The sequence below is a fragment of the Vanellus vanellus genome (assembly GCF_965231255.1).
Source record: "Vanellus vanellus genome assembly, chromosome: 1".
NCBI lineage: Eukaryota > Metazoa > Chordata > Aves > Charadriiformes > Charadriidae > Vanellus > Vanellus vanellus.
In genome coordinates this window covers 51,589,510-51,607,430 of record NC_138905.1, presented here as the reverse complement: position 1 = coordinate 51,607,430, position 17,921 = coordinate 51,589,510, and the positions used below count along the sequence as shown (strand labels likewise).

The following is a 17,921-nucleotide window of genomic DNA, read 5'->3' as shown; positions in this document are numbered from 1 at the left end:
CAGATGAGGAAGCAAAGGTAAATAAACTGAACAAAATGTTCCACTCAGAGTGTCAGATATTGGAACAAACAATAATACATTGCTTTGCCCTTGCTTGTATCTTATTTCCTCTCCTTTTGTTCTGATTTTGTTGCTGTGTGCAACAAAATCTTTTTTTCTCTTGGTACCTCACAGGCTTCCCCCATGTTTACCTTACCAGATTTGTCCTCTCTGATTCTGTATAGTACTCAATTTTATTCAGTTCAAAACTCCAGCTCAAAGTATTTTCCTTAAAGGTCCAAAGATGATCAAAGCCTCTAAATTCACCTACAAAAGTCATTAAAGAGTAATTGGTGTTGCACACCTGATTTGTGTAAATGATTGCTTTCCTCTTTCCTAACTTTCCTTTTTATCTATTTACCATGTTCAATTCCTTGGTTTTAAAAAAAGTCTATTAATTTATTTGATACTATTTAAGAAGTGGGAAATAAAAAAAAAACATTGTTAGTAGATATTGGTTTAAATTTCAGAAGCCCTTTTTAAACTGACATGGCATCTTAGGCGGTTTAGCTGTTCCTCTGCCACAAAACTGCTTTTTCACTCCTCAGAGCACCCTCTGTGGCGCTGCACAAGTTGTTGTTCAGCTGCGTGACGAACCCAGTGGGTAAACTGATCCAGAGGGAAGGGCAGGTCGATGGCTTGCTTTAATACGGATTTGTTCCCCAGTCCAGCTCGCTGCACTTACAGCCCACTGCGTTGCCGCGCGTGTCGTGGCGCAAGGGAGAAAATAAGAGCTGGTGGCTGAGAGGCAGCCCAGCAGGCTGCCCTTTGTGGCAGCAGCGGTGTGGATTTATTTTATATGAAAGCAGCGGTGGGCCCATTGCCTCAGGAGGTGCTTTGGCACTGCAGGTAATCCAGTATAGCTGCAGGCTCCCGCTGCGCCAGGCACTCCTTGCTCTCCCTGCTCCCCGGGCCACGTCGCTTCAGCCTAGTGCTTTCCTTGCGCTCCATTAGTCATCCACCAGCTGTGGGATAAAGAGATGCAGTAAGCTCACCTGTTTATCTCTTCAGGTTAGCTGATCCAATGGAAAAATTCGGGGGAAAAAAAAAGAAAGAGTCTTTCAAAGCAGCATGACCTGGTAGGAGCCAACGGTCAGGAGCACAAGGCTGGGGAAGAGATAGCGTGTTTCTTTTCTGACAGAAGCTCGGGGTTTCACAGGGTTGGGTATAACAAACTGCACCCTGAGACAGAAGGAAGCGGGAGAAAAAAGGCTTGCTGAAACTTCAGAGTCCCTTGAGAGAGAGAGGTCCTGTGCCTTTGCTCTGGGAGCACCATTTACACCAGTGTTACATGAGCTATTCAAGGGTCCGGGGAGAAGGGGGAAGAAATTACATGCAAGCCTTGAAACAATCACAGGGTATTCTGGAAGGAGGAAAGGGAGGGAAGGAGGGAGGGAATCCACATTATAATAACAGGCACAGAAATCTTTTTTAGTATTATTCAACACAACTGACGCCATGCAGGCAGTTAAAAAAATAATGGCAGTTTCAGTAGGGACTAGAGACAGTCTATAAAACTGAAATTGCAAAAGAGTTAAGGCAATGTGTAATAAAGCCAATGGAATTCCAATGAACGCTTGCTTCTTAGTTTAAAATGTTAAAAATAATAAATTGAATTTTTTTTACTCCAACAGTTCTGCTACAGAAAGAGATGAGTGGTTAGAAGCTATCTCCAAGTCAATTGAAGAATATACAAAAAAGAGAATCACATTTAATCCTAGCAAAAGTCTTGAAGAGGTATATTGCACCGTTATTGTTGGCCTATTCCCTTTTTGAATAAAAAGTTTCTTTGCAGGTGTTCAGAGAAACAAGAGGCATTCCATGATGAATAATAGAACAGGATGGTAAATAAGTGAACAGATGATAGAACAGAATGGTATTTCATAATGTTATCCAATTCATAAATTTAAAATTATTTTCTTCCGAAAACCCCAAACCAGCTTTCTTAATTCTCTCGGTAATCTTGCAAACAGAAAGATGAAATGAAAAGATTTTAAAATACAGCAGCTATTGATATAAATAGGCTGGTAAAGCTTGGTAGTCACACAGCCTTTTTTAACGAATTAATGCAGCTTTGTCTTCAGGCTTGCATTATAATGGTCACTGGTGAAATAATAGATAACATTTAAGACCATGGCAATTTATCAGAGAAGGCTTTCCAACATGATTAGAGTTAACCTATAATCACTGTTAAGTATTAGTCTTATTTCTCACCACTGAATGTAATGGTATTCTGCCTATGTTCTCTCAGGCAGATCCAGAGAAACAGGAAGAAGACAGTCCGCTGGGATCAAAGGCTCCAATCTGGATCCCTGATACTAGAGCCACTATGTGTATGATCTGTACCAGTGAATTCACCTTGACGTGGAGAAGGCATCACTGCAGGGCATGCGGAAAGGTTGGGCAATTTTGTGATTGCCTTTTCCTGTTAGTCATTCAGGTTCCTTGTGTGACAAATACAGATGGAGCCTGATGGCACCCCAACAAGTCTTTTAAGGAAACACTGTACTATGACACAATTATATGGATTAAAACCAACATGTTGGGTTGGTTTGTGGGTTGGTTGTTTTCTTTCCTTAGACTAAGGTGTGATGACAGACTGGTGTTCAACCTGTTAACCCATTACATGTTTCTTATTTTGCATTTTGGAGTACTATTTCTGGTTGTCTTTTTCTTCTGCAGTTACATAGTACAAACGAAGAACGTTAGCTAAAATGAGAAAAATATCTTCCTCACTAATTTTTGTAAGATAAATAACGATTTTTTTTGTTAGTACCAAACTTCTTTTATACTTAACACTTACGAAAGGTATACCTAATAAAATTTTATTTTTCTTGTTTTAATCAAGTGAGAATACAGAATTCAGTGCAGTTGAGACATCTGTGTTGTGGAGAAATTGTCAAGAGAGCAATGACTATTTTTAGTTATTTCTTTACAAGCTTATGATTTAAACAGTTCAGTAACAGTAGTCTTATTCTACTTTTCATGGATTGTTAACATTGGCTTATTGACTTGTGTAATTCAGTGATTTTTTTTCTATTTAAATTTTTACCATTTAGAGGAGGAAAGAGCAAAATGTTGAACATAGGAAAAATCAAGACCTTAAACCATTTTTAATGTAAAATAGTGCCTATTTCAGGTTCTGTTACAGGCTTAACGGTACTGAAGTGAATGTCTTTGAGCATTTGCTGATTTACAGGTGCCCATCATGTACAACAATGCCTTTATCTGTTTCCAGATTGTCTGTCAAGCTTGTTCATCAAATAAACATGGTTTAGACTATATGAAAAACCAGCCAGCAAGAGTATGTGATCATTGCTTCAGGGAGCTACAAAAACAAGGTAAAGAAAATCTGCACAGACTGTCTGTCTTATTTTTGTGGCCTTTATTAACATGGTACGTCTGTGCCTCATCTTTACTGCTGGGTTCAAGTGCTTAATTCTGCTAATGCCTGAAAAGCGATAGGCATCTGAGGTTGTAAGAGCCCAAACAAGTCTCTGTGGAGGAAGCTAGGAAGTGAATTTGCAGTATATTGGCTCCTCCATCCAGAAACATGCGTGCATTTTCCCTACGATAATGACATGTAGCTTATACTGCTTTCTTTTTGAGGTAACTAGTGTTACGTTGCTTTTCATTAATCACAGGCCAGAAGTGTACATTGAAGTCCTTGCAGCTCATCGTGACCTCCCAGTGGGTTCACGTGTACTTTTACTCTCTGCAACTTGTATGCCTTTAAACTTCATTTTTGCCAGCTAAGCTGTTGAGACAGCTGAAGTTCTGGGGCGCTATAAATACATATGCATTCGTCTTACTGAAGCTGAGTCTTTTCAGCCTCAAGCCTCGGCTCATCTGGAATTCAAGAAGTTGGCTGCACCTCATTTCTGAGGGCAAACTCCTAACTGTTGCCCACTGCACGCTGGCAACATTGATTTCACAGTAAAACACCACAGCTAGAGCTATTTTCATTGAAACGCTTTCAGAGAATGTGATACTACTGATGCCTGTTGGCAAGCAAGGGTTAGGTAGCCTGGTGGTAATAACATTTGCTTAGAGAGGAGGCCCAGGGTCAGTTTTCTTCTCATCCTGAGAGAACTCAAATCTCTCTCTTTGAAGGAAGTTCATATCTTTATGCAGAGAAAAATTGTAAAAGCAACGGAGGCACCTCCCAGTGAGATGGGAGTCCAGTCCCATCTCACAGGACTTGCTCTGAATTTGGACTAGAGTCCCAAGACTCTAGTATAAAATACAGAAACGAGCCCTAAGCAGGGACTGAATCAGTTTGCTGCCCTTCCCTCTGGCAGAGACTCCAGTTTGATGCAGGCTCTCTGGGATATCAGATCAGTGGTGCCTCGGTGAAATAATCAAGCTATGGCTTCCATCATGCTGGGGGTGACATTTGTCATGGGGAAGTGGAAAGCAGCATCGTCAACCCTTGAAGTGGCGGTGGGAGCCAGCAGTTGATGGGGAAGGTGGATTGTCTGGCCCCCCTGCAGGTCCCTGTGTTGGGCACTAGAGGCTGCTGTGCTGCAGGCAACTGCAAGTGCTTTTTAGCTGGGAAAAGAGCTGCGGAGCGGGTACAGTACAGCTGGCAATCCAATTACTCTCCTCCTCTGCTTGTTATTTCAGAGCCTCACTATGTTCAGGGACAACTCTAGAAGTAGACTTAATGAAGCTACTCATTCCGGGCTGGGCTGTAAAATAGTGGTGGGTGTTGCTAGAAAAGGGGGTTGTAAAGGATTGAAGCGTTGCAGAAGTCTTCCAAGAGAAATGGAGGAACTGCCTGTGGCAGTGGAGAAAGACAGCATGTTCTCTGGAGATGGGAGTCTCCAGAAGTGTGTGTATGATGGCATGAGGCTGAAGAGCATCCATACTGAGAAGATAACAGATGTATAGAATTGAAGGACTGAGAGTTGGGAACAGAGTTAAAGAACAGACTCAACTGGAGAGGATAGGTCAAAAAATTTGGTGTGCTTTTTAAGACTTAATTTTCACCCTGCTTATGGGCAAAGGTAGCTCAACATCAAGAGAACAGACTTTGGAAACAAACTAAACCAATCCATTTAGTTTTAAATTTGTGGGGCTTTAGTCTGATTGTGATTTGGAGGATTCTAACTTACAGTGTCGATAATAGTGAAAAGTTAATTCAACACTGAATTTAATGTGATTAAGTGTTACTATTGAAACACTGTAATCGGAATAAAAATGTTAGCTGTTTTTAAGAAAAAACAAGTCCAAGAGTCATTGCCTATGTTTAGTCTCTGTGACATCAATGCAATGTGTTCATCCTATGCATTTTAGATAACCAGTGCACTCCTAAGACCGGATCCCCAGTCAACCATAAATCTCCATCAAGTGCCTTGTCTACAGTGTTACATAGTATTCCCTCTGGAAGAAAGCAGAAAAAAATTCCTGCAGCCCTCAAAGAAGTAAGTGCTGTATTGGTCAAAAGTAATGCCTTGTTGGTATTATATCATCAATGTTAACAATGAAAAAACTAGTTCCATATTTTAGCCATTTTCCCTAGAATCAAAAGTCAAAATTCACCTGTAACAGTGCTTTGGGCCTTAGTTATATATAGGCAGGGACCTGAACTATGGAAGCAGTATATAAACTGCATAAATACTTGTGAGACTGTGATTCAGAGAGAGAGTCGGAATTGTAATTTCTTTCTTGCTTCCAAGTGTTTCAAGGAGTTGTGATTTACCTCTGCAGTCAGTGAGAAGACTCCTACTCCAACTCAGCTCATGGCTTATGATTTGGAAAAGTAGAGTTAAACTCTGCCTGCCTACACTGGAGGTCTTTAGAATGGGAAGTAATTTTTCTTCTTATATAGGAATGTGTGTTCTCCAGCTGTAGATGGTCCTCATTGTTTCAGCCCTCTCTTGTCTTGTTGCATCCAGTTTAAGTTCCAACCTTTAGTGTCTGCAGAAAGCTCTCTTCCAGACTAGATAAATGGTGGCAGACAAAATTGTTTTTCTTTCAGCCATCTGAGTTAATTAGCAACATTAACTTGAGATCAGGTAAGACAGGACAGGGCTCTGGAGATCTGTTTTAAAAAAGCTCTACTGCAAAAACCTGGATAGATGCATAATTCTTGGGTGCTGTTTTTTTTTTTCACTTCAGGTTTCAGCAAATACAGAAGACTCTACAATGAGTGGCTATCTACACAGATCTAAGGGCAGTAAGAAACCATGGAAACACCTGTGGTTTGTTATAAAAAATAAGGTGCTATACACATATGCTGCTAGTGAGGTAAGACCCTACATATTAGCAATCAAACATCCAATGATAATACTGTATTTGTAACAAAATTGTTTATTTTTATGATCTAGAAACAAGCTATAAAATTAGAACACCTTACAGTAATGGATCTGATTGCGATGTAGTATTTTGAAAAGGCCCAGTGAGCTTGGTACCATAATACGCTGATACAGCTATGCTGTTTCTGATTCCAGACCTAGCTTTGAGTATCTCTGCACTGCACACCATTGCACAGTTGTAGGTATGTTCTGAGTCAGTTGAATACATGGGGGTCTCTTTAGAGGCTTCGCACTGGGCTAGTGGCAAAGCCAACATTATAAAAGCGTCCTGAAGTGTGTTGTTCTGCAGTTCCGTAAGGTATTTTGAATGCTTGGAAAATGAGCAAACTAAATGTCTTGACTTCTCAAACTGTCTTCTTCAGCCTGGAGTTATTTAATCTACAGTGCTGCAGTAGAAAATAAGAAATGCATCTTGTCTAACGGCATTTGCTTCTTTATTTAGAATGCGTAGTCCTATTGCAGTGTGGAATAATCTCTAACCAATATATATATATATGAGCTCTGCACGTCCCAGTGTATGCTGAGGATGTAGTTTTATTGCATCTTATAATATTTTGCAACATACATGGATGTATTGTAGCACTGGAGGATCTTGGTTTTTGCTTTTTTGTATTATAAGTTGTAGTTTGCTAATAACTTTCAAGAGCAAAATATGCAAAGCATTTGTTTAAAGGTATTGCTATCCCTCACTTTCTTTCAAAATGTAAGGCCCAACCTATCCTGACCGTGTAAAGAATTACCCTTCCTCACCCCCACGCCACCCCCACTGCAGTTATTTCCTTGTTTGTGCTCAGATTCATCCCTGGGTTGTTCCTGCTGTGATGCCAACCTTTATTTTAGCACTTCCAAATTATGTCTCGAACCTGTGGTGTTATTTCCACCACATCATTGGCAATAGTAAAAAAAAAACAAGTAGTTCTAAAAATATCTTAAATAGTTATGTACAAAACAATTACTTTTGCAAAGATTTGAGAAATATTTTAGAGTATTGTGTCTCTTCTTGAAGTTGCAAAGGAGACTTTGGCAACTGTAAAGAAAGGCTTATTAGTCTGTGACAGTTGCCTTAAACTTTCTTTTGCTTGGCTTCCTCCAAGATATTAGCCTTCCAGAGTAGCTTCAGTTTGCAGCTCTCAATCTCAAAATTAACTCTTTCCTATTTTATTTAAGTAAGGAATATATGTCCTTATTTTTCATCTTGATTAGCCATTGCAGGAGTCATTGTGTAGAGAGTCTCAAGGGGAAGGTCCAGTGTGGCCTTAGCTAGGAAACCCCACTTAAGCTACTTATATTAGTTTCAAGTGATATAAAGATTAGTGGTAAAAATACCACTTATTAGCAGTACAAAGATCTAAGATAGTAAAACAGATTGCTAGGCCTTACTTGACTGTTTTCCAATATCAAGAAATGCTGCTTTCATAGGGTACTCATGTTTCAATGTAGAGGCAATTACCAAAGTCTTCACTTGATATGTCAGTTGTTTATGTACATTCTTTGTTTATTTTTTCCATCCAGAAGCATTGCAGGACCCTGCCTAGTTACAAAACACTGTTTTGGAATTTGCACAGGACGAAAATCCTCCCCCCCCTTCAAAAAATGCTGTGCATTGTATTATTAATTAAGAGACGAGTATAAAAAAAGGAAGTAATTGAGATGAATGAGGAAAGGGAAAGGCTGCCTTTTTAGCCAGGTTTTGAAATTAAATTAAGAGCAGGTAAAAAGGTACAGCTTCTCTTGCTACTCTTTCCTAGCCAACCACTTGTGAACATTCGGCAACTTTTTTTGCCCCTATCCTGTTAATTTTCAGCAACAGGAAGCAAAATAAATTCAGCCATCAAAAAAAGCATTTGGAGTGCAACTCCAGTGCTTGAGAATGTAGGTTACATCCATAGCTCCTCCTTTTAGCATACTCAGTGCAGCTAATAGCATCCCCTATCACTTGTAAGATGTGAAAACTCACTACTAAGGTTGTTGGAGAGAGCACGGGGCTAGATGGACCTTTAGTCTGCTGCCAGGTGGTAGTCAACCTTTTGATATAAGAAGTCCTTACCAGGCAGAATGATGAGACTATACTGTGAATGACAAGGTAGATGTTATCAGGGAAATAAAAAGAGGAACAGCGATGTTGAAGTCTACAAGGTTTTGTCATTTCCTGTCCCTCGATTCATGCATGGAGACTATAAAAAGCAGCATTTTGTGCATGACTATTTGTAACAACTAGTTCGTTGTATAATCTGTTGCAATGGTATGGTGCATGAGTAAAGCCTAAATGCATTTCTTAGTATGTTTTATAAGCTCTGATTTTGTCTTGTTTGTTTTTTTTCCCCCCTGTAAAATAGGACGTGGCAGCATTGGAGAGCCAGCCTTTACTTGGATTCACAGTCAGTGAAGTAAAAGATGAAAACTCAGAGTCTAGAGTGTTCCATTTACTGCACAAAAACACTTTATTTTACATATTCAAAGCAGATGATCCCCATTCAGCTCAAAAGTAAGAAACTATTTGAAGTAATTTATGTTACTTTTTTCTAGAAAATGTTTCAGAAGTCATGAATGTTAATATTCACAGGTTAAACATAGGTACAAAAGATGCATATTATATAATATGTGAATAAAACTTTTAAATTACTTACACATGAGGTCCTAGTTTTGTTAGGACTTTCAAATGCTTTAAATGAAGCAGCAGACTGTCCTCAGCAAAAGAATGAATGTAGGAGAATGGAAAAGTCCAAGATAAAATAAGAAATCATTCTTTTTCTTAGGCCATTCCTCTGTCTGTGGTCTGCTCACGTGAAAATTGAGTGTTATCTTTGGAGAAATCCAGAAAATGTGTTTTAAGAGTAACTACTGATAGTTGTGTCCCTTTTTTATTTTATCTCCAGATGTAAATTTTAATTATTTTTAATGGCTATATGGCAGTAAAAATAAAGCAAAACCTAAATAGTAAGGGACAGAAGTTTAAACTGTGCGTGCGGATGTGCCTGAGCACACAGGCATGCTTAATATGTTCAGACCAAAAGCTTGACTTCAAAGAACACTCACACAAGCTGTTTCATTTCAAGTCCTGCTGATGTGTCTGAGTTTGGAGTCATACTTATCAATTTATGTATTGTGTGCATTTTATATAAAATAACCTAGAAAGCTTGGTCATTAATCAGTAGAAAACATTTGCTATTTGAATCATGGTGTAAATTAGAAATGAGCGTGGAAGCAATACATTTAAGCTATCTTGCCTATACGCCTAGCTTATCTGACTGGTTTCACTGCAGTTTTCCCAAGTGAATTTTACATTAATAAAATAGGTTTCGTGTGCTAACTAGTCATTATTAATACTTACGTATTCAAATGGCTGCAGGTGTAGTTTTGTGCAAATAGGGATATTCTAAAATACAAAGTACCCACAGCTACTGAAAATTTTGAACAGCTGGGAACGTGCTTAATGACATTTCTCTGCCTGCAACACCTGGAAGTCTTTATTTGAATTTTGGGGATATTTTGTCTTGCAGATGTGCACAAATGTTTCCCTGTTAATTAAGATAGTATTCTCTTGTTTCCACTGTGGCCTCATTTGTACTATATAAAACAAAACTAAAAAAAATCCAAGGCATTCAATAAGTTTGTTTTCCTATTAAGACAATGGCTTTTGTCATCAGTAAGAAAACTTGAAATTGGACATACTCTATTTTACTGAGACTGGAAATAAAATTAAGTACCTTAAATTGCAAGCTTTCTCCAAGTATTTAATATCCTTATGAGATTTATGCTGAACCTCCAGAATAAATGCTGCTTTGATAGCATTAAAAGAAAAAACAAAGAACATGTTATGGCCTGTTTTCATCAGCGAACACTTTTTTCCTGTTAGGGCCAAAGAAATATCTGATGTATTTGTGTAAGTACAGTTGTAAATTTTAACAGATGTTTACTTTTTTGACGAGCTTTGATATTGTCAGTCCAGTACTACGTTCAATGCTTAAGCTGTTCATGAATTTTTTGTATTTGTATTCCATTTCTGTTATTTTTAATGAATGGCAGTAGAAAATACAGTAAGCCATAAAAAGTAAGGAACAGAAGTTTGAGTTGTGTGTGCAGACAGGCACAAGCACTTACATATGCTGAGTATGTTCATACCAAAAGCTTGACTTCAAAGAACATGCATGTAGTTACCAAATTAAACTCTCAGGGCAAGGAAGAGCTAACATCTGTGACTAACCCTGTGAATACTAAGACAGGTTTGAATTTCCATGATAAAGATAATTTTACAGTCCCTGTCTCATACAATTCTTGCAAGATTTTCACTTGGGGAAAAAAAATCATCAGTATGTGGGCCCCTTAACTTTAAACACACACAGTTCAGCTCTCACTTGGAAGACAGAATTATTCCATTTTTTGGTGTATTTGTCAGGGCAGCATCAGAGTACTTTAGAAACATTAATTTTTGCAGCATCCTTGAGAAGGTGAGGATGTTTATCTTAATCAAGTAGAAACAGAAAACACAGCTATAGGGGCTAAAAGTATCTGAATATTAAGTTTGAATTCCCAGTTTGAGACACCTTGGATCAACTGTTTGGGACTTCCCCACCTCCATCCTTTTTACATGCACTTGTATTTTCACAGATATAATGTGCAGCGTATCTGTTAATATGTGATTCAGCAGTAGCACGTATTGCGTGTGTGAATACAGGGAAGTTCTGTCATCATGCAAAGGCACCATTCCTCCACCCCAGCCCTTGTGCCCTGTGGCTTCCTCCCTCAGCCCCACTAGTCCTTCACTAACACCCTTGTACCAGCTGCAAAAGCAGAGGGTGTGAGTTATGCAGTTATTGTAGTGTCCTGATTCATCCCAGAGCATGGTTGCAGTGAAATAAGACAAGGAAGTATTGGGGTTTTTTAAAAAGGTATGCAATCATGGCATATCCTACTTTTTGAGCATTTGATTCCCCGGCTTCACTTGTTCTTCATGCACGTAACTTCAGTATGGAATGGGTTCTATCATCTGGCCTTGTACTGATACCTAATACGCCTCTAAAAAGCTTTGTATGTTTGGGCTCATTGGATAGATTTCTGGCATTTGGACTAATAGGCCAACTGGTAATGGAAGTATGATGTTACTTCTGGTATGAATCTGTAGCCAGTCATAGCAGTCTGATTTATACTTTTACCAGCAACCTCCTAACAGTGTTTAATTTTCCAATAGGTGGATAGAAGCTTTTCAAGAAGGCACCATATTATAGCAGTGTCAGCATCATGTCTGCAAGTTTAAAGGAAAATGTCCAAGGACGGTGGTTAAACAGAGTACAGCAGCTGTTCAAAGAAACAGAATCCTGCCCTCTCAACCTACACAAAATTGTATATTTGTCAGGATTAGGAGTTGGTGCGTTTTTAGCATAAGGTAATTTTTTTTAAAGAATTGTGTGTATTTCTATGTTGATACAAAATGTGTTATTTATTAAATTCCAATGTTTACTTTAATGGTCAGAATTATTTGTGAGGTCTGCAATGAGGTCCATTGTCTTCAGAATGGCAGGGGTTGGTCAACAAATTCCTAAAGTTTGTGCTTTTTTAAAAAAAAACAAATCAAATTGTTGCAATTGTACAGTTCCTCATGATTTGTGTATAGGTCTTGAGTTGCTGATGCTCACTTTGCAATTTAGCAGAATAGGAATTTCAAAGGGTTTGGATCTTTGTTGGCTACGTAAACTCCTTTATGAGAAGTTGTCTAATATTGCTGCTCCTTTCCTTGAATGGCAGTTGAAATGTTGCATACCAGTACATTAAAACAGTACAACAAATTCTGTATCACTGAAGCTATTGCAAAGTACAGTTCAATTATTAAAAAAGATAAAAGGGAAAAATATTTTAAAACAGACTTTGCAATTACAGAGATAAGGCACTAGAGCTTTTACAGTACTACAAATGCCAAAGAGACTAAATAAGTTATCTTTAAACAATTGCAGGATATATTTTATGTTTCCAGTAGTAATTTAAAGCACTGTAAGAATTAAATTTTTGATATACAGGGAAAAGACAAAATATCTTATTTGTTTCAAAACTTTGTGTCAAATGAGTTCTGTACGCAGTATGAAACACTGTATAAACTATTGTTCAAAGAACGCTAAATAAATATATGCACCCCCTCTCCCAAAATTTTAAAATATTGTATATTTAAATATTATGATTAAACTGGAATTGCCATACCAAGAAACCCCAGCTTTTTTAGTGCAGATGGTATTGACATGTATACCATTCTTTGAAATACCTTTTGTTTACACTGTGATTTGTTCTGTTCAACACTTTAAAAAACAATTCAGTTTTAGGTGTTTAAGGTTTTTTTTTTTCTTTAAGAAAAATTGTCAGTATACCTCATTAGGAAATACTTACTGATGATTCTGGTGCATTTATTCTATTTAACTTTTGAAAAAATTTTAACACTGTAATAGCATAAATGGAACTAGAACTATGAAATACACATGAAAGGAAGCCATTTTTATGTCAAATGCAATGTGTATGTAGCCAGTTAGTTTCACTGTATGAAACACTTCTCAGTAGTCCTCTGAATCAAGGTAGTTGTGGTAACAGAATTGAGAGCAATTCACTTTTAACAGTTTGAATCCATGTTAATAGCTATTATATGGCCTCACAAAGGAAAGAGAATAGATGGTAGAATAGTTAGTAGTCATCACAGAAAGGCCAAGAATGAAAATGCTACCCAAAATTCTTATTCCCTCAAACATCTCAAGATCAGGTCTAAGATACTAACATAGCTCTGAAGAAGCTTGATTTTTCCAGAGCTTCTGTTAAGTTATAGTGGGCTTGGAAGCCTAATGCTTCATATTAAGTATACAAGTAATTTTCAGTAGAGTACCTTTCTGAATCAGGGACTTAAGGCAGTAGATCTGGCTTCCCTCATGAACGCTAGAGATTTGACAAGATAGTGTTTGAAATTCAGTGGGAGTCTTATCAAAGCCTTTATTTTATTTTAATACAAAAGTGATAAGATGAATATTTTTCTCTTGTTATATGTAAAGGGTTTTTACTTAATTTTCAAAACCAGCTGCTGACTGAAGTCACGTAAGCTATTAGCATGTCTCTTCAGGGTGATTTCTGACATGGTTTTTACTGTATCCAAAACAACACTGACACCAGTGTAATATAGATGTAATGCGGCTCTTCCAGTTGATATTATAAAAGGGAAGAGCTTCTTAATATTTTTTATAGGGACTACACACCAACTAAGATGGAAAGCTGTGAACCAGCAAATGAATCAGAAATTTGGCTAGGAAATTGCAACTTGTGGTTTGATACTGATCTCCCTGCTGCAAAACAGAGCAATAAAAGTCAAATACATACTGAATAAGGTGCCCCCAAGTTCTGCCTCGTGTGCGGTATCAAACTACCTCTCAAAGATTTGGTGAAGAGTGAGAAAATGGTTTAAAGTGTTCAGTAAAAGTCAGAGGACTTCTTCCAGAAGCAGTTGATCAATCAAAAAGTCTTTCTGTGACAGAAATAGATTGGAACAGAACCTTAAAAACAATAGTATATATATTGCGGTTTAATTCTGTGTGAAATAAATTGTCTTTGTAAACATGTTTGAATGTTTCTTTTCCTTTTTCTCCGGCACTAGTGGTTTGTGTCATATGAAGAACCCACAACATAGGCATTTTCATAACATTTTCAGATGGTTGCTTTTCAAATTTGCCCTATTTCTCCAGTTTGCCTCCCATTTTTATTCGTTACCGTCAAAAGTAATGTATTCACTTCTTGATTTGACTAAATACTAAAACAAGACCAGAAGTTTTTCAACACCTGGCTACCTCCTCTTTTAAGAATCTACAGTTAATAATTAATTTAAGATCGGTTAGTAAAGTATGAGACAAACATTAGCATTGAATATTAGCTCTAGCATCTTTAATCCTGGAGAAATGAAACGTTCTAGGATCCTGAATTGTCCTTAACTTAAAACTATTTTTTGTGCCCAAAGGACTTAAAACAAATGGATAGTCGAGCAGCTATGGAACACATTTTACTAAATATTTTGTGTTTGCAGAAACTTGATTACTCAACTATGTATATTACACCGTAACATAAAGAGATGTTTGGAAAGACACATTCAATGCATTTGTTTGCCATAACTGCTGCCCCCTGTATTTACCATCCAAATAGGCTTTTATTTGGAGCAGTCCTATATTGTACTGTCTAAATGAAAGAACAGAATCTTTATTTTGTAAATGAAACCAGTTTAAAGTTGTTGTAAATATTCCTGTGGATATGTATCATTTTTGTATAAATAAATTCACATTAGTTGAGTCTGCATTGTTTTTTCAATATTTTCAGTGGTTTATGTATTATGTAATTTGTGTCTTCGTTGATTTTCAGACGGCAGAATTTGCTGCCATTATCCTGCACATCAGTCTCACTTTAAAATTCCTACTATGTTTTGTCCTTATGAACAGAAAATGGCCTGAAAAGGGAGGCTGTGTGTACAGACCAACACTGCTGCTGGATCGGACCACCTGAAACATTAGTTTTAAGTGAATTACTTTGCTCATGTCAGCCAAGACACTACACACTCTCACTACCAAAACTGGTGTCTTTGCTACAAAAATGATTTCCATCTTCCTGCCCTCCTGTCTTTCCTTAGCTGCCTCTTACTCTGTAGTTCTTTCTGTTCCCTCTTCCCCAGCCCTCCAAAATAAAAGCCCACGCCTTCACAACTTCGTGATGTTTGTTTTCTATAGAGCCCTTCCACAACCAGGTACAGAGCCTGTGCTGGAACACACCTTGCAGACAAAATGTGACAATCCAAAAAATTGTCCTGAGCAAGCGTCACCTGTAGGACACCAAGCAGTAGGGTTTTATCTCCTGAAGCCACCTCCCAGCCCTGGGGCATGACAGCTCTTCCGAGCTTCAGGAGCCCAGGAATGAACTAGGCTCCCTATGCCAATGTGCTATGGAGTACTGTGATTTACAGCTCTGAGCAGAAACTAGCTGCAGCAACAGCTGACCAGGATACATTAACCCCTAAAGAGGGTAAGTCATTAATGCAATATTCTTGAACATCTATTAGTGGAAATAAGACGGTTCTGCAACATAGGATGCAGGATGAAAGGGCTATTCTCTCAAGTCTCCTGGTGAATAGACATACCCATGGCACAGAAAGCATCCGAAGAAACCATCATTCTAAAGAATGTCTATGTGAAGGTCAAATGAAGGGTGTTACATTAATAAATCCTTTTGCAAAATCCCGTTCTGCTGTATCAAAGTATGCTGGAATCGCAGTTTCTGTTGGTGTAAGTATTTTAGCAGGGCCTGTAAGGGAGAGATTTTTCTGTCAGGTTAGGTATGCTGCCTCCTTGTACTTCTCTGACAGATGTTTGAAAGCATTTATTTGATAACTTGCAGTAACAGCATAACAGGTTTTCCTTCTCTGTGTGTTTTTGATAGGGATGTGTCTCTTGTAATCCCAGCTGACACAGCTACATGGATGTGCCTTTGTAATACAGATCAAGTATGAATTGGGTCACTTGCTATGAAAAAAAAATCAAAACATGTTTTATCAGTTACAGTGACATTTCTGCTCTATTGACGATATCAGAATACTTGTCTGAAATAAGCTTTGGTGCAAATTCCTAGGTATTTGTTAAACTGCAATAAGCTCCTTCATTTAGAAAGTGGATGTGTAGCTCAGGCTAGTTTGGGAAGCGACAAGTACTGCAAATTGAGAATGCTGTAACATTTGACACTTTCAGGAAATGCTTAGCAAGTTAATTGCTCCAATTTAAGATTTTCATAAGGTTCATTTGCATTTGGCGTTTGGGAATGTGTTTGATCAAAAAGCAAAATACGATGCTGGCAAGTACTGACTGAACTAGTGATCTTGAGCTAGGGTACCTAGATGCAAGTGCAGCTGTGGGACTGAGGGTGGGAAGAAAAGCAGTAAAGGAATTGGTGAGATAAGAGCGTGAATGATTTTATTAATGTTAACACGTGAATTGTTTGTATTCTTCAGGGTTTTTTCATAGCTCTGCTTCTCAGATGTTGATGCTTATGTCATCTGATTCAGTAGAAATTGCATAAAATGGTCTAAATGAATTTCAGATAATGAAATTGTGCATAAAGCCCTGGTGGCCTACATGAAGTTCCTGATGACCTCTAACCACAGCTATACAATCTTCAATGAACAGATGGAAAGGGGAAATAGGACATATTTAAATTATAAAACTCTTACTTAAAATCAAGGTCACTAAAATAATTAGCATAAACTAAGCAATTAGCTAACACAACTTTGGTCCAAACGGATGTCGAGACATAACGAGAACTGCAATAACTTGTTCTTTTGGCACTTTTTTTGAAAGTCCTACTCTAGCTGGGAGTGTACTCATTAGCAGCCAGGCTCCCCGTTGCCTTTCCAAACCCTGTTCAGAGCAGTGTTGACATTTAACGAAGTAATTTGCTGCCACCAAACGAAGTAATTTGCTGCCACCATACTGGCAGAGAAAGACAGCTCTGTCAAACACCACTGGCTGAGCTGCTGCAGTAACCGCGAGGGTAACTCACAGTGGAATGAAGTAGTTTATGTCTTCACCATGTTACGTGTTTCAAACCGAATCTGCAAGTCTCACCTATGTATTTGCCTCAGTGGGAAGAACCCACCAAGCTACCCAAGGCCAAAAGTGACCGCTTTGCACCTGTGATGTTTGAAGCCGACACGCTCCAGCTTCTTTGCAGAGTAACCGCAGCGGGGATCCTGGAGTTGTCCTCTTGATGGGCACGGTGATGCCCGCGGGCCTGTCAGAAGGACTCGGGGCTGAGCCACTTTTCCCCACCCCTGAGGGAACTTCGCCTCAGGCGCCCTCCTCCTGAGGAGCGCGTTGCTCAGGCAGCGGCCGGCTGCCACCTGCCCACGGCACCTCAGCTCTCAGTGTGCTCCTCACCGCGCTCTGTGCCCGGCGACGGGCCCCGCCAGCGCGGACAAAAGGGCACCGCGGCGGCACAGACCGCAGCGCCCCCACCACCCCCGGGCACCGTTAACAGCCGCCGGAAGGGTGGGGAAGGTGAGGCGGCCCCGCCCCGCCCTCGCGCGCACCCCTCCCCGACAGGCGGCCGGCCGCGAGCGCAGGCGCAGCCACCGCCGCGGCGGGGCGGGGCCGAGCGGAGCCGGGGAGAGGCGAGGGGGCGGGGTCGCGAACTCTGACCTCCGGGAGCCGGAGACGCCGCCGCCAAATAGACCCGCCGGAGAGGCCGCTGGGCCCTGCCAGGTAAGCGACTCCCCTCGGCGGAGGCGGCCGCCGCGGCCTTGGCGGCTGTGGTGGCGGCGGCGGTGGCTGTGGCTGCGCCTGCGCCTGCGCTGGCTTGCCCGCTAACGGTGCGGGCTCGCGCGGCTGCCGGCCCATCGCCCCCGCGGAGCGTGGTGGGGCGCCGCCCGTCCCGTCCCATCCCATCCCGTCCCGCCTCAGGCATCGGCGCGCCCCGCCGGCGGCCCCGCGCCCCCCGACCTTTCACCTACAGGAACCGCTTGTGCCTCCCGCCGCCCCGCATCCGGGCGCTGCCGGCTGCCGCTCCCCGGCGGGC

At 40.0% G+C, this 17,921-nt stretch overlaps 1 protein-coding gene across 1 annotated transcript in view; it reads left to right on the top strand.

Moving 5' to 3' along the window:
* The window catches only part of FGD6 (FYVE, RhoGEF and PH domain containing 6), a gene marked incomplete at its 5' end in the record, with an annotated part of 74,463 nt that extends 59,851 nt beyond the window's left edge, over window positions 1–14,612 (top strand). The window contains 7 exons of the mRNA XM_082492500.1: window positions 1,674–1,776; window positions 2,291–2,437; window positions 3,278–3,380; window positions 5,338–5,465; window positions 6,163–6,291; window positions 8,696–8,844; window positions 11,548–14,612. Of these exons, the coding sequence (XP_082348626.1) occupies window positions 1,674–1,776; window positions 2,291–2,437; window positions 3,278–3,380; window positions 5,338–5,465; window positions 6,163–6,291; window positions 8,696–8,844; window positions 11,548–11,584 (796 nt within the window). The 3' untranslated portion in view covers window positions 11,585–14,612. The remainder of the gene's footprint in view (window positions 1–1,673; window positions 1,777–2,290; window positions 2,438–3,277; window positions 3,381–5,337; window positions 5,466–6,162; window positions 6,292–8,695; window positions 8,845–11,547) is intronic.
* Between the last annotated feature and the right edge of the window lie 3,309 nt (window positions 14,613–17,921).